Here is a 23,662-nt window from a genome sequence, read left to right as displayed (position 1 = left end):
TTTCTTAACTTTGAATGAATTAGTAATCGAACTGAACTAGTTGAATATACTGAAATGAAGAAGATATTCTCTTTGCACCTGCAGAATGGGCTGCTGCTGTCAAAAGATGGTTTATCACTTCAACAAACTCTGTTTCCAGATGCTTGATTAACCAGTGATTTTCACGAGTTCTGTGGTATCACTTTCTTTAAAACTTGGCAACTTATTAGGGCTGTCAAGCAATTAAAAAAATTAATCGCATGTGATTAATTGCACTGTTAAACAATAATAGAATACCATTTATTTAAAAAATTTTGATGTTTTCTACATTTTCAAATATATTGATTTCAATTACAACACAGAATACAGTACTCACTTTATATTTATTTTTGATTACAAGTATTTGCACTGTAATAAAACAAAAGAAATAGTACTTTTCAATTCACCTAATACAAGTACTGTAGTGAAATCTCATTATCATGAAAGTTGAACTTACAAATGTAGAATTATGTTTAAAAAAAAACTGCATTAAAAATAAAACACTAAGATTTTAGAGTCTGCAAGTCCACTCAGTCCTACATCTTGTTCAGCCAGTCGCTCAGACAAACAAGTTTGTTTACGTTTGCAAAAGATAATGCTGCCCGCTTCTTGTTTTCAAGGTCACCTGAAAGTGAGAACAGGCATTCTCATGGCACAGTTGTATCCAGCATCGGAAGATACTTACATGCCAGATGCGCTAAAGACTCATGTCACTTCATGCTGCAGCCGTGCCAGGGGACATGCGTCCATGCTGATGACAGGATCTGCTCAATAGCAATCCAAAGCAGTACGGAACGATGCATGTTCATTTTCGTTATCTGAGTCAGATGCCACCATCAGAAGGTTGATTTTCTCTTTTGGTGGTTTGTGTTCTGTAGTTTCCGCGTTGGAGTGTTGCATGCTTTCTGAAGTCTTAAAAGAGCTCCACACCTCGTCCCTCTCAGATTTTGGAAGGCACTTCAGATTCTTAAACCTTGTGTTGAGTGCTGTAGCTATCTTTAGAAATCTCACATTGGTACTTTCTTTGCGTTTTGTGAAATCTGCAGTGAAAGTGTTCTTAAAAGGAACAACATGTGCTGGGTCATCATCCAAGACTGCTATGAACATGAAATATATGGCAGAATGTGAATAAAACAGCAGGGGGCATACAATTCTCCTCAGAGGAATTCAGTCACAAATTGAATTAACTTTTTTTTTTTTTTTTTTTAAATGAGACTCATCAGCATGGAAGCATGTCCTCTGGAATGGTGGCCGAAGCATGAAGGGACACACAGATGTTAGTATATCTGGCATGTAAATACCTAGCAATGCCAGCTACAAAAGTGCTATGCAAATGCCTGTTCTCACTTTCTGGTGACATTGTAAATAAGAGGGCAGCATTATCTCCTGTAAATGGAAACAGACTTGTTTGTCTTAGCGATTGGGTGAATAAGAAGTAGGTCTGGGTGGACTTGTAGGCTCTAAAGTTTTACATTGTTTTATTTTTGAGTGCAGTTTATGTAAAAAAAAAATCTACATTTGTAAGTTGCACTTTCACGACAAAACGATTGCACTACAGTACTTGTATGAGGTTAATTGAAAAATACTATTTCTTTTATCATTTTTACGGTGCAATCATTTTATTTGTAATCAAAAGTAATATACACTTTGGTTTCAGTTACAACACAGAATACAATATATATTAAAATATAGAAAAACATCAAAAATATTTAATAAATTTCACTTGGTATTCTATTATTTAACAGTATGATTAAGACTGCGATTAATCGCAATTTTTTAAATCGCAATTAATTTTTTTTGAGTTATTCGCATGAGTTAATTGCGATTAAGTCACAGCCCTGCAACAATATACTGCTTAATATTTTTTGTATTTAATGTAAATGATTTTAATAGATTATAGTAAGTTTAGGCTTTAACATAAGCTGTCAGTTTCAACTTTAATTTTAAATAGGTTTATTTTAAAAACAAAACGTAGTTAATTTAAATTTCAAAAATGCAATTTAAATTCTGTTTTAAAAAAAAAAGATCGATTTTTTTTTTTATCCACCCTGAAGGCGTGTCATCCAATCAAGGTGTAGAAACAATACTAATGGTTTAGTTCACCAATCACACAACTGACCAGGGATGGAGAGGAGTTATTTAAGTTAGACGCCAACGTTGGCACAAGAACAAATGGATATAAATTGGCCATAGAGTTCGGACTTGAATTTAGACAAAGATTTCTAACCATAAGAGGAGTGAAGTTCTGGGACAGCCTTCCAAGAGGACCAGCGAGGGCAAAATACCCAACTGGTTTCAAGACTGAGCTTGATAAGTTTATGGCGTGGATGCCACAATCAGTGTGTCTACAACAGGGGTAGGCAACCTTTGGCATGTGGCCCATCAGGGTAATCTGCTTGCAGACCGCAAGGCGTTTTGTTTACATTGACCGTCCGCAGGCACACCCTCCTCACGCTCCCCACAGCTCCTAGTGGCTGCGGTTCTGCGAGGGGCCATGCCTGCAGACAGTCAATGTAAACAAAACGCCTCGTGGCCTGCCAGCAGATTACTCTGATGGGCTGCATGCCAAAGGTTGCCGACCCCTGGTCTACAATACTTGTGGCCCATCTGCAACTACTAGTCGCCAATATCCCCAATGGCAGGAGCTCAGACACTAGAGAGGAAGAACTGAGTTACTACAGTGTATTCTTTCCCAAGTGTCTGGCTGGTGGGTCTTGTTGACATGCTCAGGGTCCAACTGATCACCATATTTGGGGTCACAAAGGAATTTTTCTCCAGGTCAGAATGGCAGAGACCCTGGGCTTTTTTTTTACCTTCTTCTGCACATTGGGGCACGGGTCACTTGCTGGTTTAAACTAGATTAAATTGTGGATTTTCTGTAACTTGAAGTCTTTAAATTAAATCATTATTTGAGGACATCAGTAACTCAACCAGAGGTTTATAGATCTATTACTGGAGTGGGTGGGTGAGGTTCAGTGGTCTGCAATGTGCACAAGGTCAGAATAGATGATCATGGTGGTCCCTTCTGGCCTTACGGTCTGAGTCTATGAATAACAAATAGGCAAATCAAACTGTTAATCAATAACTGAGAAAATGAAAAATATTTGTCCAAATTATTTGATTGCTGATAAATACATTTGAAGAAAATCAGCATCAGGTTGAACAACGATCTTATCACTCCTGCCTGAACGAACACACAACTGAAGATGACTGCCCACATGGGGGAACTTGCAGAATTGGGACCTAAGTTTTTAGTAACTATTATTTGTAACGAAGTTTAATTAGCTGTACTCTTTCATCATATGCTTTCTTAAAAAGAAACTCAGTAGTATTCAGTTAGTGGATGATAATTTATATTAACATGGAATTTAACACTGCATTTTAATCAGGAACCTTTTATATCATTTGAAATTGGAGATTGTATAAATAATATTGTTTAATGTTTTATCAGTTAGGACTCAGTTTTGCTTTCACTAAAGATAATGTAAGTTTGACCATTGATTTCAATGAGAGCAGTACCTGGCTCAGATCATTATTTGTTCTGCTCTGGCAGATGAAATGGATTGCACTGTGCAGTGTCACTTTTCAGTAGCAAAGGTTTATGCCAAAATTTGATGAGGTATTACCGATGTGATTCTGGGTGTATACTCTCTTTTTATCTTGTTTTTAGCAGATAAGTGCATGCAACCATTTTCTGTTAGACTGAGTCTACTGTTAAATTACTTCAAAGACAGCTAAAACGTTTTTGCTAAACTAGTCCATTACAAGTAATTAAATGCAAGCATGTTTTGATTTCATGCTCCACAATACTGCTCAAAGTTTTTGTGTGGTGGTGGTGGTGTTTTGCGAGGGAGGAGGTTGATTATTTTTTTTTTTTTTGCTATTGTGGTTCAAAATGTCTTAACTTTTTTTTTTTAAACAAATTGCACTATTTTCAGTTTTATTGTAAAAGTATGTTTCCCCTTAGAGGGAATTAATCTCAGGCTTCCAGCTGTTAAATTTTCATAATGCTGTACAGTCCTCCATGCTTGTTAAATGCAAAGCTGCATTTGCACAGCTTGGTATTATCCTGCTAAGTTTTAATCATTTTCTCATTTTTAATTAATGTTTTACTGATTTCTAAAAGCAGGAAGGAATTCTGCTCTGAATCACCGTTGCCATAATTCTTAGAAATATAGGGCTATATTAATGAAAAAGTTATGCTCTGTATGAAAAACACAGGAAAACATATTAAGCATCTTTGTTTTAACTTGTACAGAAAAGAAATTCTTCATTATGGGTTATGTGCTATGTAAAAGTGGGAGCCAAAGCTGAGGAGGTGATAGAAATGATAAAAGTGATGGAAAAGGGTCAAACCAGGTGACAGCAACATACTTGAATTAGTACGTCTGTTTTCTGAAGTCAGATTAACAAATCCCTGATCCTATAAACCTTCTTTTGTCTTTATGCGAGTGAGTAGTTCCATTGTGGGATCAGGGCCTGTGTGTGTAAATTAGATAGGTCTAAATTGTTCCTGTAGTTCAGCAGTACTCCGTCTGTGTTCCTACCAGCAAAAAAGCAAGGAAGTGGTAGAGGAAATAAATCATTTATTCCAAATGGGAGAGTAATAGAATATTCACTGTGATATTCTAACATTGTTTTACAGTTGATTTTAATTTAGAATTCTGTTATGGTTGGATTGATTTAATTTACAGTTAATGTGTTGTGATGTAATATTGCCTTAAAACAAGATTTTGTGCTGATATTATTTGGTGTGTCTAAGACTTGTTTTGATGACAGTGCTTTTCAAGATTGAGGTGCACTGTTCTATTCTGGGGAAGAAAGGATGTTTTGGTGGTTAAGGCAACGGACTGGAACCTAGGAAATATGAGTTGTGTGCCTGATTGTGCCTTCTGCTTTCTGTATGATCTTGGGCAAGTCACTTAGGATGAAATCCTGGTTCCACGAAAGTCAATGGTAAAGATTCCATTGACTTTAATGGTGCCAGGAATTTACTCTCATTATCTCTGTTTCAGTGCTCCATTTGTAAGGGGGAGGTGGTATTAATGTTTTCCTATTTTATTGCTATGTTGTGAGGAAAAGTGTGTGTGTGTGTGTGGAGGGGTTATATATTACATTAATGAGGACCACATAAATTGAATAATTCCTGATAATCAAATTAAATTCTCATTATCATAACATCGTTGCAGGATTAGTATTTTGTGAGTAAGTATTGCCATAGAGCTACTGATATTGTTTTACTCATTGTTTGTGTCAGTAGTTCTCTTTTGGGGATTGGTAATTGATTTCTTCTCTACCCCCACCCTGCCTTTTCTTGGCATGTGAAAACGGCGCGTGCTCCTTGATTTGTTGCCAGAGAATGTTCACTGGCATCAATAGCAAAAGATGTGGGGGCAGCAACTAAAGTGGTTGTACGATCATGGGAAGACTGTGCTCACATTCTTTTTTGCTTTATGTTAAAGAATCAACCAGTTTAATAGTACATGCTAACACAGGCTACTTCACATGGCTGTCATCTCCTAAAATAAGTCAGAGAAACTGCACACATTCTTAAAGATTAAAAACACTTCACTATATCAGTATAGCGTATCTAACTTTTTTGAATTTCCTTTTAATTACAAACTTCAGATGAACAATCTACATGTAGAAAACATTGTTTCATAATTGGAATAAAAAGATTGACACTTTTTTTTGTTATGGAAAGCAATATAAATCCATACCCCCCAAGAACTGTGTGATCTTCCATTTATCCTCAGTTTGGCAATGGGTGGAAGCAGTCCAACTTTAAAGTTCTGTTTCAGTTTTGGGCATGTTATGACCAGTTGTGTAATAGGATTTTCTTCAGGCCATTTGTGCCAGACATCAGAATTAAACATCTACAAGCCTGACTGTTTCCCTGAGATCTCGATGTGCATGCCCATGTGTGTGTCCCCACTGCTCCACCCAGGCTTGCAAAAAGCTCTCTGTAGTATTGGGCATCACTGGTTGGAAGGAGGCAAGTCTGAAAGCAAATCTGTAGGAAAATTAATGCATCTGATATTACATGAACTTTTCTGTGGTTCTTCTCTGGCTAAGAACCCCATTCTAAGGGGGTGATAAGGAAGGTGAAGTTAGGGGAAGGATCAGGGACTGGAGAGCTGGAATGAAAGCAGATGGTCTATGCATGGGATGACCCTGTACCTTAGGTGGAATCGCAGGATCTGAAGGAATAAAATCCTGTTCATTTTTCAAGTTAGGAGAAGGCTTTCCCCCTTGAACAGTTTGGGAAAATTCCCTGAGGGGAACCTTGCTGAGTCTTCCCTTCCTTGGGGAGCTTCAAAGGGATTTACACAGGAGGAGGCTGTTTGGCCCTATTTTAAAAAACAATTTTCAGTTTCATACAAAAATATATTTCTTCTCAGTCATAAAAAATGAAAGGCAGATAAAAAAAGTTGGTTATTCACATATATTAAATATGAATGTAAATCAAATGTACATATGATTTAACAATGTCTGTCATAATCTAAAAAGAAAAGGAGTACTTGTGGCACCTTAGAGGAGGTATTGTTTCATATTCTCTGTGTGTATATAAAGTCTGCTGCAGTTTCCACGGTATGCATCCGATGAAGTGAGCTGTAGCTCACGAAAGCTCATGCTCAAATAAATTGGTTAGTCTCTAAGGTGCCACAAGTACTCCTTTTCTTTTTGCGAATACAGACTAACACGGCTGTTACTCTGAAACCTGTCATAATCTAGTTAGAATTAATTTTCCAGTTGATATCAAGTGTCCCTGTGCTGACATTTAAAATGTTGCGGGTTTTGGATTTTTTTTTTTTAAAGTCTTGCAGCTGACTGTTTCCGAAGAGAGAGATTTCTCTCTAGAATGCCTACCTGAGGTTTTTTTTGGGGTGGGGAGAAAGAGGATTACAGCGTCAATATTTTCAATATTGTAATAAGCTCTGATTCTGCAAATGACTGTGTGTAGGTGCTTCGGTCCACATGTGTACAGTCAGCTGCAGGGTTGGGGTCTTAAATTAGTACTAATAATCTTCTCTTTGTCTGAATACCGGGATTTAGGTCTAGGGAAAAACACAATATGACTTTTTAAGACACTTTCTTGCATATCTAACTCCACATAAGATTCTGTCCTTATCCCTGCTTTAAAAATAGTAGCTTTTGTAGTTGATAGGTTGGGGTTCTTTGGTATTTCTCTTATTGCAGTGGACTATGGTTTTTCAATAAAGATTCTATCATCTGTAGAACTTCCTGTACTGTACTGCATCTATATCCTGCACATCTATGCAAGCTGCAAGCCTGAGAGTGAGATGGGGTGTGGCGCCAATGTCCCTCCCCTACCTCCTCTCCATTCTCTCTCCATCCACCTGTGAGAAGAAAGAGGGTGTGGCATGGCAGGTCGGTAACCTGTTCCCTGACTGACATGCTATCTGTCATGTTCGTAACGAGTTGAGGGCCATAGGTTTTTAATATTTCCATGTGACAGCCAGGTAGAGAGATCTGTTTAAAAATTTAGCCCCAAAAGTCATTTTTCTGGTCATTTATCTTTTTGTGGCTTCTGCACTGAAGGGTCTAATTTCAGTACTGTTGTCTGTACGGTTTCCAGTTGCACTATTCTGAAGTTGATGGAATCCATTTTCCCCATCCATAATGGCTATTGCCGCACACACGTTTTGGAAACAGGCATTACATTTTGGCAGGTTTTCTTTGATTTAGTCTGCTTTTCAGTGGGAGCAGAAACAGTAATTGCTTCACAGTAAGATGGTAGATCCTTCATCTCAGCAGTGGGCAATTTCACATGAAATCTTAATAGCTGGCTTTCTTCGTAATCTTTGGCATTGTAGGATTGGCTGAAGTATTAAATATTGTCTTAAAAATAAATAAGTTATTGGTAAGATTTAACTCTAAGTTTGCTAGATACCACTTGCTGAGGGAGCCAAGTAGAAGTGTATCTCCCTGTTGTGATTTGGCTCTGTGCCTCCAATACAGTATTTTTAAACTCCATCCATATGCAGCCATACAGTACTTTCAGTTCATTCATGATAATAGCAAGCAGATATTGTATTCCTCTGGTTCTTTAGAGAAATTGCGCTTGTCTGTAAAATATTGATGAATTATCCTTAATGTTTTTTGATACCTCTGTCAGAATTTAGAGTCCAGTAGATCACAGAGGGGTGAGAAACTTGTTTTGTGTGACCATATATAAAATGCATTAAGACACAACCCATCTCATTCTCCTCCTACTTTTTGTGCATCTTTCCCTAACTACAACCAAAAATACAATACCTTAGGTACTTCTCTCCGTCCTGATTCCCTCCTCCTTTCAAAACTGGACACACCTTCTGATTGTGTTTCCCGATTTTTCTAAATTCTGGATCCATTGCCGACCCTCCAGGTTCTTTCTGATCCCAGTATGCTGATGCTCACTACCATCCTGAATTTGTCAGGTCTTCCTTCTGGCAAAAGAATGCTGAATTGTTCTTCCCTCTTTGTATTGGTTTGAGTTTCACCAAACAGTTGCCACAGGAGTTTTTCATCACTTCCCCTACACACCAGTGTGATTTTTTTTCCCCCCTCCCCTCCCCCCCAGCTCTGGTGGCTCAGGGAGGTAGGGATTACAGATGAATCCTTATGTGTCAGTGCAATATACTTACAGTAGACAGTGGTGCTGTTATTAATTCACAAGTTCAGGTATGCAAAATATATCTTTCTGTAGTTGTTTTACTTAACACGCTCTTTTAAAGGGGCACCATAATATAAAAAAAATCCACTGTTGCATCCGAAAACTTTTTAGCAACTGTTGTGCAAGTAACTCCTAAGATTATTGTCATTTACTAAGTGCCATTACTGACTGTTAAAAAGTAGAGGAGATATTTTTCTAGGTTTTTTTTCCCTGTTTACTCTGTGAGTTTGAAAGTACTTTGAGTCTGATCCAAAGCCTTGAAGTCACTGGAAAGACTCATTGAATTCAAGACGCTCATTGAGATCAATGGAGTTTATGCTCTTTGAGTGTAGTCATTTTCACTGTTTCCCCTGTATAGTCAATCACTTCCCTCTCTTGCCTGCATGGGTCTTGAATACAGTTGGAGGGGAGTGTTGGACACTTTTTTTTTTAAATTAATAAGTAGGAAAATGTGATTTAAAATAACAAAATTTGCCAGAAGGACTCAGATATTCAGATACAGTACCTGAAATTACTTTAATATATATTTTTTTAAAAACCCTCACTAAATCTCAGATTGGTGGGGTCCCTTTTAAATGCCTCTTGAAAAAGAAAGATTTACTAAGCCAAAATGTGGCCTGGCTAGCCTGGCACTGGAGGGGTTTAAGAGGATGCAAGTTGCCTCCTTATGGCCCCTCACTAGTTACCCACATGACAGATAGCATCTCAGTCAGGAAACAGGTTACAGAGCTGCCATGCCACACACCCTTTCTTTTCACAGGTGGATGGAAGGAGAGAGAATCAAGTGGAGGAGGGGGAGGGACATTGGCTCAACACCCCATCTCTCTCTCAAGCATGTCAGCTTGCACAGATGTGCAGGATATAGATGCAGTACAGTTTAATCTCTTCCTTGAGCTGCAGAGGACCTGGGAGAGAGACTTATGTCTCGAGTCCCAGACTCTCTTCTGGGTTGCTCTTGAGACAATGCAACAATACACTGCCACTTACTCTGGAATTGTTGTAAAGTCACAGTTGAGCACTAAGTCATTTAGATCTTCCTTGGGAAAGTTGTTTTGGAGAAGGAGGCTACCTTTTAAAATATAAAACTCTAAACGTAAGTCTTTTATTTACAATCCTTAAAGAGCATTGTGATTTTAATTTCAGAATTATGTTGAGCCTTTCTTTATTGGCAAGTAAATCCAAATGCGCAACTCTATAGCTGATGATTTTACACTGTAGCTCCTAAACCACTTGCAATTATAAGTTCTGTACAAATTATAGACCATATAAATGTAGTAAACATCGCTAGACTAATTACAATGAAATAAAACAGCTGTTGGTGTCTAGAAACAATTTTCTTCTGATGAATGTGCAGCTTTTGTCAAAAATAAATTCTATGATAGGTGAATATTTGATGCTCCAAACTGAATGTCCTTCCAAAGTCTGATTTTTGCATATTTGCTATCATTTTAAAAAATAGTTATATACAAAATAATTATGGCTAATTTCTTGCTTTTTTCATTTAATGTCATTGTATTCAGGCTGCTGAAATCAAAGACACTTCTCAAAGATGTAAACAAAAACAAGATGCAGTGGAGAAGAAAGACAAACAAGTAAGAGAACCTTAATGTGTGTGGGGTTTTTTTATGCTTGTTTGTTGGTGCTGTGGAGCACTGATGTAATACTAAATGCATCACATGAAGTGTTCAGGGAAATATTGTGGAATTGTCGTGGCTGAGTCACTGTTTGGATTCCATCAGTGACACCCATATTTCAGCTGCTCATGATGGAAAGTTGAACTGGAGATGAAATGTAGTATTGCAAGCTGTCTGCAACCTCCACTCCTCCGGGGACCCACGGCTGGTTGGTACAGCCCGCTCCAAAGTGTATAGAGGCAAATTTGGAGGCAACAGGAACAATGTACCCAGGAGATGCAATGAATCACTGTATCTCCCAGCACCCTCTGCACTCAGACTTGCTGAGTTCCTTAAAGTTGCTATCCTCGAGGAAAATGAAGTTTATCAGTAGAACAGAGCACTATCATGGAACAACTGTCTTCTCCAGTTAGATGTAATGTTCTTTTATAAGGAATTTACTTTTTGTATACAATATGATATTACAAGTTTTTGCTATTGTTGAATACTTTTGCTACATTAGAATGTTTTCTAGTGCTCTCTTACTCTTATCCACTGTACCTTGGTGCCTTAAGTCTAACCAGATGAAGAAACAGAATAGTTGCTTGTGTTAGCTAATCAGAGGGCTTCTATATGTACACAATTTATAAAAAATTAAATGCAAAAAACTGTTAATGCCACATTAAGGCTCCATAGCTAAGCACTCAGTCAATAAATATGAAAATTAAACATAAGGGGGAGAGTTCAACTTGCATAGTCCTTTTTGTTACGTTGAACTTATTCAATCCTGTACTAATTCTCAAACTATCCAGTAGCATGCAACTTTTACTATAATTTTAGATAAACATATATCTAAGAATCTGTAATAATGTGTTTAAAGATTGGGATTGTAACACATTCATTCTTTAAAATTCTGGCACAGATTCTAGTCATTTTACAAAAAGGCATCAATTTGAGTTGTTCGGTGGGTTTCTGAGCAAGGATGAGATCTTATATTTTTAAACCTGCTTGACTACATCAACATTTCAATATCTGTTACAACAGTCTTTTGTAATTGTCTGCCTTTTGTTGTATATGCAAAAATTTCATTTGTAAATGCCATTCTGGGAAAATATTTGCATTTCTCTTAGATTGAAGAAATTCAGCAAGTTTTGAGAATGAAAAGAGATGAAGAAATGGATCGACAGAAGAGAATACACAACGCTCGTAAGATGATAGAGGACTGGCAGAATGAGCTCAACAGTACAGGAAACTCTGAGAATCTTCAACCACAAATTGATTCTATTAACAATGAGCTGAGACAGTTGCAAGAAGAAAAGGCAAATATTGATGGTGAAATGAGTGATCTGCGAAGAGAGAGAGAGAACCTAGAGAGGGAAAAGAAAAGTGAGATTGCTTGATTCTTTCCCTACTATGGTTACTACATGCAATTCTTTTGTGTTTAAGTGACTTAACTGAGATTAAATTGCTTCAAACCTCAGTAACTGTATTTTTGTACATCTCTGTATTGCTTTCATCCTTTCAAGGCCTGTAAAAGTGACAGGGATAGCTTGTTGTTATGGGGATACCATCAACTTGAAAACTAGTCTTTCAAAAAATGATTGCATGTAGTGTCAGTAAACTGGCTCCTCACAGATGCTGCCAGTTCGTATGTTTTTCCAATTGAATTTTTCTATTTAAATTATTTTTTCTCTTACTTTGTGAAAACCCCATACAAACAAAAGGAAAACTGATAGACTGTATAGGAGAAATGCTGAAACAGTCTTGTCAAATGCATAAAGTAAACAAAATACAGAAGTGTTTTTCTTTATTACAGTAATTTTTAGATGTTACTTGTAACTTTAAGTAAAAAAAACTTCAGACAGAAATGGTCATTTTATTAAATTGATGGTATTCATTTAAACTAGAAGAATTAAATGTGGCATGGTGCCAAGATGCTATGTGTAGAATGGCACTATCTTAGTGACTGTTTCTCCTTCTGCCTTTGTTAGATGAACTTGGAGACCAGTCTTTTTTATCCTTAATGAATTACACTGCACTTTTTTATATCAGCCTGGCCTTTTGTGTTAGTTCTGTCTTGATGTAACTTGAGAGCTAGAATTAAAATTTATCTTTTTAGAGCTCTTTTTGATTAACTTCCACACATTTTTTTTGTCTGTATGGCCCCAACACTGTAGTATCTGAACACCTCCCATGTACTGCAAGGATAAATCCATAAATACCCCAATGGAGAAATGAGGCACAGAGAGACTGATTGTCCTGCTTAGTGAGATATAGAAAAACAGGAAATTGAACCCTGTCTCCTGAATCCCAGTCCAGTGTCTTAAGTACAAGACTATTCTCCTTCCCCACTGTTGGAGTAATGTAGATTGGAAACATTCTGTTCCCGAAAGGTTTTGTAGTATTTTTTTCTTAGTATCCTGTGGGAAATTCAAGGTCCCTCCCAAAAGGGGATGACATGAAGAATGCTACTTTGGTGTGTCTTCAGAGGGAGAATGAGTTCTCCCTTTCTCTTGGGTGGCAAGAACCCTCCCGCACCATTCTTGCATTACAGCAACATTCTTCTGTTGTCACCAAATAAATAACAAATAGAAAAATACTCTGAAATAGAAATTTCTTATCCCCCAATGCCCCACAAGTATAAAGTTTCCTCCTCCCTTTTTCGAGTAGTGGTGGAGAAGGTTTTGGGGTTTTTTTTTGTTTTTTTTTAAAGATAGTGGCAGTCCAGAATTTTTGGCTATATTATTTGGCAATTGTTGACTTGAATATCTCTGCACCTAGAATAGGCCCATTGCAAAAATTAGTTTGAATATTAATATTTATACCTGGACATTGTACTTCAAAACAGAGATTAACATTTCTGTTTATTTCACATAGTTCTTGGATTTAAAATTTTAATGGAGTACATCCTTTAGAATAGATGGGATACTGTTCATAAATGTATGAAAATAAGGAACGGTCTTTCCTAACCATAATACTGTAGCACTATAGTTATTAAATATTAGAAATCTTTAGTTGTGATGTGTAGGCATGATTTAATATAACTTTCTTAAACAAAATTACAGGAGTAACTGATCGCATTGTACAGTTTAACAATATGATGAATCTGAAGGAAGATAAGCTCAGAGGGAGATATCGAGACACATACAATGCTCTTCTGTGGCTAAGGGAGAACAAAGACCGATTTAAAAGAAGTGTCTGTGAACCCATGATGCTTGCAGTAAGAAAATTCGCTTGAGTACAATACTAATTAGTGGCTAATAGTGTGTCTTAAAAAAATTAAATTCTAGATTGGTTGTTATTTCTATTATAAACCTAAAATCTGGAGGCTCCCTACCTTATCTACTGTTTTACAATGAGTTAGCAAACTGGAGTACATGTAAATCAGTGTCTACAGCTGGTTAAGATGTGTAATTTATCTCATTCAAGTAATGTGACAAATGTGAAAGTTTTACTAGACTCCTTTGTACCTTCGGTATGTTGTTACATGGATGAACACAGAGTGCTTTCAGCCATCCAACATATAGGTTTCCAATGGAACTGCCCTACTTCAAGGTGGCCTCTACACATTCCAACTGGTGAGATGCATCCCTCTTGTATTCCTCTGAAATTTGGGAATCTTCTAAGAAAGTGGTGGTTGGGATTACATGCGAGCCTTCTCATAGTTCTGAATATTCAGAGCAGAAGTTGTAAGAGGACTTTTGCTCCCCCACCTGCTTCAGTTACTTCTTTTCCACATCTAGTGGCAGGCATAGAGGCGTTCAGTCTGTGCTCAGTCCTGGTTTGTTTCTTGGCCATACTTTCCTATTATTACCAGTAGTTGTCAGTAATGTTCATTTTATATAGTTTAAGGTACTCAGGAGTCAGTAACTAAGTTTAACTAATCCTTCTAAACTTGCTGCTTCATGCTGGTTTTGGAAATGCCAGAAATGGTTTTGTATTATCAGAATCAAATATTATTTTTGCCCTTTCCAGATCATTCGGTCCTGCTGGATATAGCATTGTCAGGTCAAGTTAATCAAAAACATATCTTGATCTAAGGGCCGTTACCTTTCTCCTTCAAGGCTAGTTAATCTTCACAATGTCCATGAACATCTGAATCTTTTTTCCCTAATCTGTACTGTACAATATAACCCTGTTTCTTTGAGGGTTTTAGGAACATCTGAAACTTTTAGATGAATTAAAACTGGCTCACCTGTTCTGAAATTCTGGTGGAATCAATCCAACTCTGGTCAACTGCCACTCTATTAAATAGAGTTGTATAGTCGTGTGTGTTCATTTTCTCAAACATATCTTGATCCTTTTACAGCTAATATAATTTTAGTGTATTGATATGTTCCTAGTGTTACCATATTTTATCAGGGTACAAAAACCTTCCTTCATCTTAAACAATGGATTTGTTTTGTCTGAGAATTCTTTTGAGAAAACCAGATTAATTTCTAGTAATTCCAAATCCTCTGTCTCCTCACAGGGCCTTGGGTTTCTATATTTATGTTTGGATGGGCTCACTGGCTACTAGTGAAATCAATGAGAACTGCATGTGAATATCCTAAAGATGAATCTGGAGTTTTCTGATATTTCCACCTTTCCTTAGGGCAAAGTATTGCCGTTGTTTTACTAAATATTGGCTTGGATATTACCTGTCTTAAGTTATTTATTGTTTTTAATGTGTTTTATTTTTATAATTATATTACATCACTCTTTTCATGATCCTCCTTTGTCTTTTTATCTGAGCAGATAAACATGAAAGACAATAGACATGCTAAATATGTTGAAAATCACATTTCAGCAAATGATATGAGGGCCTTTGTTTTTGAAAGTCAAGAAGACATGGAAATATTTCTTCGGGAGGCAAGTACTCAGTCATATAACATGTAAAAATGTAGCTTAAAATAAATAATATTGATGAAGGAACCCTCCAGTTTAGAGCCTACTTATTATGATCACTAAGTAATTTATGCACTATGTAATAATACATTTGCTAGGTAAGATCAATTTTTTTGTAAACTGTACTGAGACCACAGATATACAGACTCCCACCTGATTTTTCTCTTGCATAATTTAAATAAGAGCAAGATTTTTCAAAATCCAGAGAGGAGGATTTTTTGCTCTTGCATCCCCGTGCATCTGACTCATACCTGGCTCAGCTATTTGGGTGGGACAGTGGGCTCTGCATTTGACTGTCAGTGACTGCTGCTGATCTGACTAATGTATTTTCTGAAAAGCTTTTCCTGCATGGTGGTAGTTAGGTAGTATATGGAGAACTCAGCTGGTTGGGGCACCACAGTTGTGGGCTTTTGTGGATACTTGCATATGTTTTAGTGGTTTGTGTTCCTTTCATGTTTGTCTTGAGACTCCTTTTTTACTGGATATTTCAGCTTGTCTAGTAAATTGAAATTGAAAATGTATATATTTAAGGAATTGGTAAAAAGATCAGTTAAACATCTGGAGGGGTTAGTTCACATCTATATTACATATTTACCAGATGCTGATGCAGAAAGGATCTTCTTTCTACAGTAACTCATTTCTGTTCAGGATTTTGAAGATCACCAAGGAAACATTGCTAAGGAGATTGATCATTAATGGGGGAAAAAACATAGGGAGGACTTCTTTCTTCTCTTCGTTTACCGGCTAACTGACCACAGTTTTCTGCTAACTGAATGTAGAGAAAAGGAAAAAGCCTTAATGGATGTAAATAGCTTTGGTTATCATGTGGGAATCAGAATAATTTCAAATGCATGGTTGGGAGATTAAATCAATTTAAAGGAAATGTTTGCTTCTATGAAATACATCTTTTTCATACATTAGTATCATTTTAACTTACTATCTTGTTTGGTGTAACATTTAGGTGCGTGACCATCAGAAATTAAAAGTTAATACTGTATGTGCACCCGCTGAGTCATGTGCTGAAAATAGACCTTCAAGATCAGTTGAAGAGTTGCAGTAAGCAATAAAATACTTAACCTTAAAACTATTGTCAACATTGAATGTTTTGGTCTCAGTGCAAAATGATGTAGCTGTGCATGATGCTCTTTTTTTTTTTTTTTTTTTTTGGCAAATCAAACTCTTACCTTAAGATCTAATGTTTTTTTTTCTTTCTGAATATTTGTGTTAACTTGTCATAAACAAAACTGGTTAAAGATCTATTTGTGATTTTCACCTTTTCTCTTCCTTAGCCAATATGGTGTTTTCTCTTATTTACGAGAGTTATTTGATGCTCCTCATCCTGTGATGAGTTACCTTTGTTCCCAGTATCGTGTTCATGATGTCCCTGTGGGAACTGAGAAGACCAGAAGCATGATTGAAAGGGTGAGAGGTGCTAAATAACATGAGTAGGACTATGATTTTCTTAAGACCATATTTAGGAAAGTTGCTGCAAAGTCGACATGAAAAAAGTTGTTGTAATGGGTGTTATTTTGGGTACAAATAGAAAACCAAGAATAGTAGCTTACATTATGAGTAGATTTTAACACATTGGAGCAAACTATTGGTTGCAGTGCTTCACAGGAAGTTAAATGTTCATCTTACCCTAGTAATGCACTAATCAAATCTCTAAAATTCAGAGGTTTATTATGGTAAAAAGTCAAAACTATTAATCTGTTTTATAGTAACCAAGTAAGCTTTTTGGGGGGTCAGGCCTGAGAGTTTCTGGGTACTTTTAAAGTAAAATAACTTACAAACAGTTACTAGCTTTCCAAATTTTAAAATAAATGTTTTCATTTTGGAGCTAGGAAATCTCATGACCCCTACTTAAAACAGTGAACTATTGAGAGCAGTAATTGAAAGGTACTTTCTGCTTGAAATGTCTTGTATCTAATATAGTATTGTAACCTCCTCACTGTATTATTTGTTTTGATAAAGGAAATACAGAAAATTTAGAAAAAAGAACAGGAGGACTTGTGGCACCCTAGAGACTAACAAACTTATTTGAGCATAAGCTTTCGTGAGCATCTGATGAAGTGAGCTGTAGCTGACGAAAGTGCCACAAGTCCTCCTTTTCTTTTTGTGGATACAGACTAACACGGCTGCTACTCTGAAACCTGTCAGAAAATTTAGACTTGTTTTAAATGGGCTTACAGAAAGAGTCACCTTCCTGGGAAGCCTGTGTGCGTGCTCGCTCGCTCTCCTCACCCCATACCTCAGTCAGTGCTGAATTATGCATTCAAGATTTGCACTTGTAACTGTAATAAGAAATACGCCTTTCAGGACCAGTAGTTCTGTTTGTGGTGAACAGTTGCTTTTCACCTTGCACAGAGAATGGGATCCCAATGTGAAAAATTGCTTTTTCTTCTGGGGTATGGTTGGAAATTCACATTTTCTAAGGGAGCCTGTTGCCCTCAATAGGGAGAAAGGGAAAATTAATGCTCATTCAAGGAATAAGGTCTACAAGCAGGGAAGCTTGCCCCTTCTTTGTGGGAGAGGGGTTATCTCTCTCTGTCTCTCTCTCCATCCTCATATGGTAGGGAGAGAACAGCAGGGTAGATGAGATGGCAGAAGATAAGAAATTCCTCTTCATCTCCCTATTTTGAAGGACCTATCTACTGGTCTTGAAGCCTATTCTTTTGATGGGGAGGAAAGAGGAGTCACTTGTTATGTGATCAAGATTTGCTGGAGTTCATGCCTATGTCCAAAATGTGTCTTGGGTGCATTAACTGAGGAGAGCTGGCAGCTGCTCCTCAACTCTGATGGGAATCATGCTTCCCATGTGAGAAATGACACTTCTCCACATATCCTCTTTCGGGCAAGGTTATTTGATCTCCCCCCCATCACCATAGGCAATGGGAAGGGAAGACAGCAGGCTGCTTGCACTTACTGGAAGGTGAAAGAAGTCCAAAAAACTTTTTTCTCCTTTTCTGGCAACTCATCTTATGAGCACAGATGAAGAGGAGCTCCCAGTTCACCAACCCAGTGTGTTCATGATGTGTCTGGGGTAGAACAGCAGTTTTAAAATATCTGTGAAGGGAATGCTTTCAAGTATTAAGTGGGTCCCCCCATGCCCTCGACAGGGAACTAATCACACTCCCAATTCATTACTCAGGGTGGCAGGTGAGAGAATCCCACCAGTTCCAATTTGCCTACTGATCATATGATAGGCTATTTATTCTGAAACAAAAGCTCCTCTTGCAGCACTTACCTAATATTTGATACCATTTGAAATCCTAAATGATACTTTCTGTAGTCCAGAACAGGAGCTAATAACTTTTCTACTGTAGTTGCACAAACATGAAATTTCAAACATTAATAATTTGAAATCTTTTCCTTCACTTAAACTTCTCCTGATTTTTCTTTCCTCTGCTGTGTGGACCACAGTTATGTGAGGTGTTATGTGTATTTTATATTGGCTGTTTTGAGTTATTTGGGCACCACAACTGTGTGGGTTTTTTTTTTTGTTTTTTTTTGGGGGGGGGGTTTTTCAGTGAAATGTGTGGTATTCCTCATGCTCTCATAATAACTCTAATATTTAAATCAATTTTGCTGAAACATTGCAAATAAATTAATTTTGGGGCTCAGCCCAAGCATGGGAAGCTTTACTCATAGACTGAAGGAGAAAAAATAGTTAGAATGGAATTGCCCTCTCAACCTTAAGGTGAACTGCAAAGCAAAATGAAGACTTAGTTAAGCACAGATTTCAGTACTCAGTAACTTCACAGTATCCAGGTTGTGGGATGAATTCTGTACAGAGATTTTTAATAAATAATTTTCAAATTATTTTCCATTCTGGAAACTTCTTGATTCATCATGGTTGATTGAGGATGTCACATAATCCTTCTGAATATTGCAGTACCATGGGTTGTATTGAGGCTTCCCTTATTTCTGATGTCTCCACCTTGAGCGTCTTCAGTGAATCATGAAGTACGAGATATCAGGGAAGGTATGAGATTTTAAAAGAATAATGATAAATGATAAATTCCACACCTCCTTTCAGGTGTCTGTTCTTAATCTAAGTCTCAGTTTTGCTTTGGGATTCACCTTAAACGCCAACTCTTTAGAACACCATAATAGACATTTACATAGCATCTTTCTTCTCCAAAAATCTGAAAGAACTACCTATATAATTTTGTGTCTATACAGGAGTCATTCACTCATCACAGAAGCACAGCAGTTGTTTTACTGTGTATGATAACACAGAATGAGTGTGATATGGTTTTTTTTAATTGCTATTTTAATTCAGTCGGCAAAAACTTCAAATTCAATGATGCAACAAACTTGTTTAATCTCCTTTATGCAATGGCATGTTCATAAACCAGAAACTTGACTAATTTTAGTATTCCCACTCCAAATCATAGTTAGTTCTTTATTTTCTAGCCTGAAAATAATCTTCCTTGTTCAGAACAGGTGAGCCTTACATAAGATTTTTGTCAAATGGCTTTGGTTTTCATGTTTAGGTCATACAAGAAACCAAATTTAAGCAAATCTACACAGCAGAAGAAAGATATTCAGTGAAAGTGTCTGCTTATACAAACCAAACTATTTCTAGTAACACATCCCTGAGACCAGCGCAGTTTCTCACTGTCACAGTAGATGCAGATGAAAGAAGGCAGTTGGAAAACCAACTAAAGGTAGGTTGTTTTATTTTAGTGTTTAGAAAAAAAATTCTAAATTACGTAGATTGAAATACTGCCAATTTTTTGTTCAATAAAACTATTTGGCCTGAATCTGGTATGATTGTAATGAGAATATTAAAGATTTTTTGTGCCACTATTTACTATAGGATATTAATAGACGTTTCCAGTTACGGGATTCTCAATTGCATACGTTATATGAGAGGCAGAAGTATCTGGAACGCAAAGATAATGAGCTGAGACAGCAAAAGAAGGAGCATTTGGAGAGAAAAAACAAAAGGAAACAACTGGAATCAAAAATTAGTATGAAACACGATAGGTACGACTTCTGATGAGCCTGTTTGATTGCAAATATTTTCTCTTACTGAGACGAAATTAAGATGCAGAAATAAGTCTGAAGTATTAACATCAGTTATGATTTTGTATATCGGTGACTAGGGCTATTTCAATAACAAAATGGAAATAACAAGCAATCTCTAAAATGTGTCTTGGCTACCTCTAGCCCATTGATTCTGACAAGATATAATTTATTCTTAAGAACTGGTTGGCAGCTGGGCTTCAGAAATGGGGTGGTATAGGTGACGCAGAGGCTTGATTCTCCTACCTTTCACTTGTGAAATATAGGTTCATCTGTGATTGAGGTCACCAGTGAGAATATATTTATTCTCTTAAGCCTGATCTACACAGTTTTGTATACCGGTGAAACTCTTTCTGATACAAATGAGGAGGGGGATGATTTTAAAAAAAAAAATTATACTGGATGTTATGCCAGGTTAAAGGTACCTTTGTTCTCTAATAGTTTTTATTTATTTTTCCCTTATAGGAATAAGGATACCGATATAAGCACCTTTTATACTGGTATACATGCATCTGCACTAGTTGGTTATACACTTTAACTACCAATATAGTTAAAGCAGTACAACCTTTGTGTATAGACAAACCCTTAATCTAGTTTCCCATGGGTGTTTTGGTCTGTTACAAGATGATCACACAATTTTACATGATCAGCAAAGATGTTACCTGATCTTTGTTTCATAAACACTTGAAAAAACAAACTGAAGCCTCAACCTTAAAAGGGTTCATCTTCAAATATTCTCTTAGTACTCGCATGAAACATCATTATATTATTTTTTTGCTGATGAGATGGGAAATAAAGTACATTATAGCAAGTGCTACAAAGATAAATGGACTGACCTAAATGTGGTTATGTAGCGTCCTTGCATCTTAGTGTTACAATGTTGCTTCATTTTCTTAGGACATCATTAGAGGATAAAGTACAGACAGCGGTTTCTAAATTCAGATTCAGTTCTGCTTTGTTGTCCAGTCAGAATGGGTTATAGCATATTAAACCTTCTTCCCAGAAACTAATCCTGTCCATTAATCTCTATTAGTCCAGTGAAGACAAAATTCTGAAGTTTCTCTTTAATTCAGATCTCCTAATCAGTTGTATGTTGCACTGCTTCAGTACCAGAAAACTGTCATTCTTTTTCTTAAGGTTTATTATATAGTGGAGAAAATATTTTTTGTCAATAAAAAGAGGAGGCAAATAATTTTTGAAGTTTTGTGCTAATGTATAACCACTCTTAAAATATTTGACCAAAATTTTGAAACCTGGACTCCCGAAAAAGTGGCCAAATTTTCTGAATTCAGTGGGAGCTGCAGATATTCAGCATCTCTGAAAATCAAGCCACTGTTATTTAAGAGCCTAACTTTGGGAAACCAGGCTTAAAAACAGAGGCCAAAATTTCCAAACTCTCCTCTGCAGTGAGAGCAATAATAGAAGATAAGTAGCTGTTTTTCATAAATTAATACATAGAACAGAAATTAAAGAAAACAGCCTTAACTCTTACTTAAAATGATGCAATGAACGGGGGGAAAATCGGTTTCATCTTGTTGGGAACACACACTTTTAAAATGCCTTAATTGTAATTATATCCTCATTGAATGATATCATTACAGGGTAGAGTTAGGGTTGTTTGAGTGTCTTAATTGTGCATTACTTGCCTTAACGTGTTCAGATTTCTTACAGGTGTAATCGTAATTCTGAATTTCTTGGGTTGAAAATGCTTGGTTTGGGGATACTTACAACATCCGTGTCATATTCTTTACTCTAAAATTAAGCCTAGTCTACACTTAAAACTTAGGTCAACCTAGCTTCATCACTCAGGCCTGTGAAAGTTTTTGCAGCCCTGTGTGATATAGTTAGGTTGACCTAACCCCCACTGTAGACACAGCTAGGTTGACAGAAGAATTCTTACATCAATCTAGCTACCGCCTCTCAGAGAGGTGGATTACCTACATCGACAGAAAAACCCCTTCTGTCAATGTAGGAAGCGTCTACACTACCATGCTCCGGCAGCACATCTGCAGCACCATAGTTGTGTGGCTGTAGCGTCTGTAGTGCAAACATACCCTTAGTGATACATACTCTCAACCTCAACAGTCAAAAGGCTCTTTATTACAGTATCTGATAGCTGTATAGTTATCATGTAGAAGAATCTAAGTTCTGGAATAGGATAAATTCAGTTTTGGGTTTGAAATGGTGTTCTAATCCATAGAGCAACATTCTCACCTTTTTTGGAAAGCTGACCTGCATTTAGTCTGCTTACAGACAATAGAAAAAGGAAATGGAGGAAGAATGTAAGATTTGTTTTAGAACCATAATTAAGAGTGGTTTCAGAGTAACAGCCGTGTTAGTCTGTATTCGCAAAAAGAAAAGGAGTACTTGTGGCACCTTAGAGACTAACCAATTTATTTGAGCATAAGCTTTCGCGAGCTACAGCTCACTTCATCGGATGCATACTGTGGAAAGTGTAGAAGATCTTTTTATACACACAAAGCATGAAAAAATACCTCTCCCCACCCCACTCTCCTGCTGGTAATAGCTTTGTGTGTATAAAAAGATCTTCTACACTTTCCACAGTATGCATCCGATGAAGTGAGCTGTAGCTCACGAAAGCTTATGCTCAAATAAATTGGTTAGTCTCTAAGGTGCCACAAGTACTGCTTTTCTTTTTATAATTAAGAATGAGATCCCTTTTACAGATAACATTTTCTGCTGAATTTTTTTACAGAATCCTTTAGGATGGGAGGAGCAGGAAGTCAAGAGGCAGAAAAATAGATTTCCCCTTTTTCTTTATTTAGTAAGGGCAGTTGGACCTCTTCTAATTTTCAATGTATTCATTTATGATGGACCCTTTAGGATTAAGAACCTAGGTATCTCAGCATGATTTAATCAGTATTAATAATAAATTGTTTTCTTTCATAGTTTGAAACAGATGGAGCAAGATGCCATCAATCTAGAAGAGGAGTCTCAACAAACAAATGCCAGGATCAAAGAAATTAATATCCAAAAAGCAAAGCTTGTTACAGAATTAATGCAACTCATAAAGGTATGGCTCCTTCTTAGCTTTATACACATTTTTCCTTGTTGTGAGGGGCCTAGTATAGTTAAAAAATAAAAATAAAAAAGGGGGAGGGAGTAGAGCCTGCCTTAATAGTGGGAGGTGTTTTGAAATGTAGGTTTTTATTTTTAAAAGAGCTAAGTTTACTTCTGCTACATGAAGATGTGCTTCGGTTTGAACATAGCCCATATAAACTCTTTCCACTTTCTGTTGTTGGCATGCAGAGTTTACTACATGTGTACTTTAAATATTATAAACTGACTTGGATAAAAGCTGCCATCTTGCTGGCTTAAGAGGCTTCCAGCCCATGAAATTGCCTAGCAAACATATGTGCAGTATATAACCTTTTCACCAAATTTCTTCTATTACCATATACATTTTTAAATT

General features: G+C 36.8%; 1 protein-coding gene across 3 annotated transcripts in view; it reads left to right on the top strand.

Moving 5' to 3' along the window:
* SMC5 (structural maintenance of chromosomes 5) overlaps positions 1–23,662 on the top strand; it is a 74,053-nt gene that overhangs the window by 24,749 nt on the left and 25,642 nt on the right. For all 3 annotated transcript variants that reach the window (XM_084629421.1, XM_084629420.1, XM_084629419.1), the window contains exons 8-16: positions 10,216–10,287; positions 11,439–11,694; positions 13,374–13,528; positions 15,046–15,159; positions 16,157–16,251; positions 16,485–16,617; positions 19,695–19,868; positions 20,021–20,190; positions 23,140–23,263. In XM_084629421.1, coding sequence (XP_084485547.1) covers positions 10,216–10,287; positions 11,439–11,694; positions 13,374–13,528; positions 15,046–15,159; positions 16,157–16,251; positions 16,485–16,617; positions 19,695–19,868; positions 20,021–20,190; positions 23,140–23,263 — 1,293 coding nt within the window. The remainder of the gene's footprint in view (positions 1–10,215; positions 10,288–11,438; positions 11,695–13,373; positions 13,529–15,045; positions 15,160–16,156; positions 16,252–16,484; positions 16,618–19,694; positions 19,869–20,020; positions 20,191–23,139; positions 23,264–23,662) is intronic.

Source organism: Lepidochelys olivacea, assembly GCF_965140295.1.
Source record: "Lepidochelys olivacea isolate rLepOli2 genome assembly, chromosome: 5".
In the NCBI taxonomy this organism is placed as follows: Eukaryota; Metazoa; Chordata; order Testudines; family Cheloniidae; genus Lepidochelys; species Lepidochelys olivacea.
This window is presented reverse-complemented; position numbering and strand designations above follow the sequence as displayed.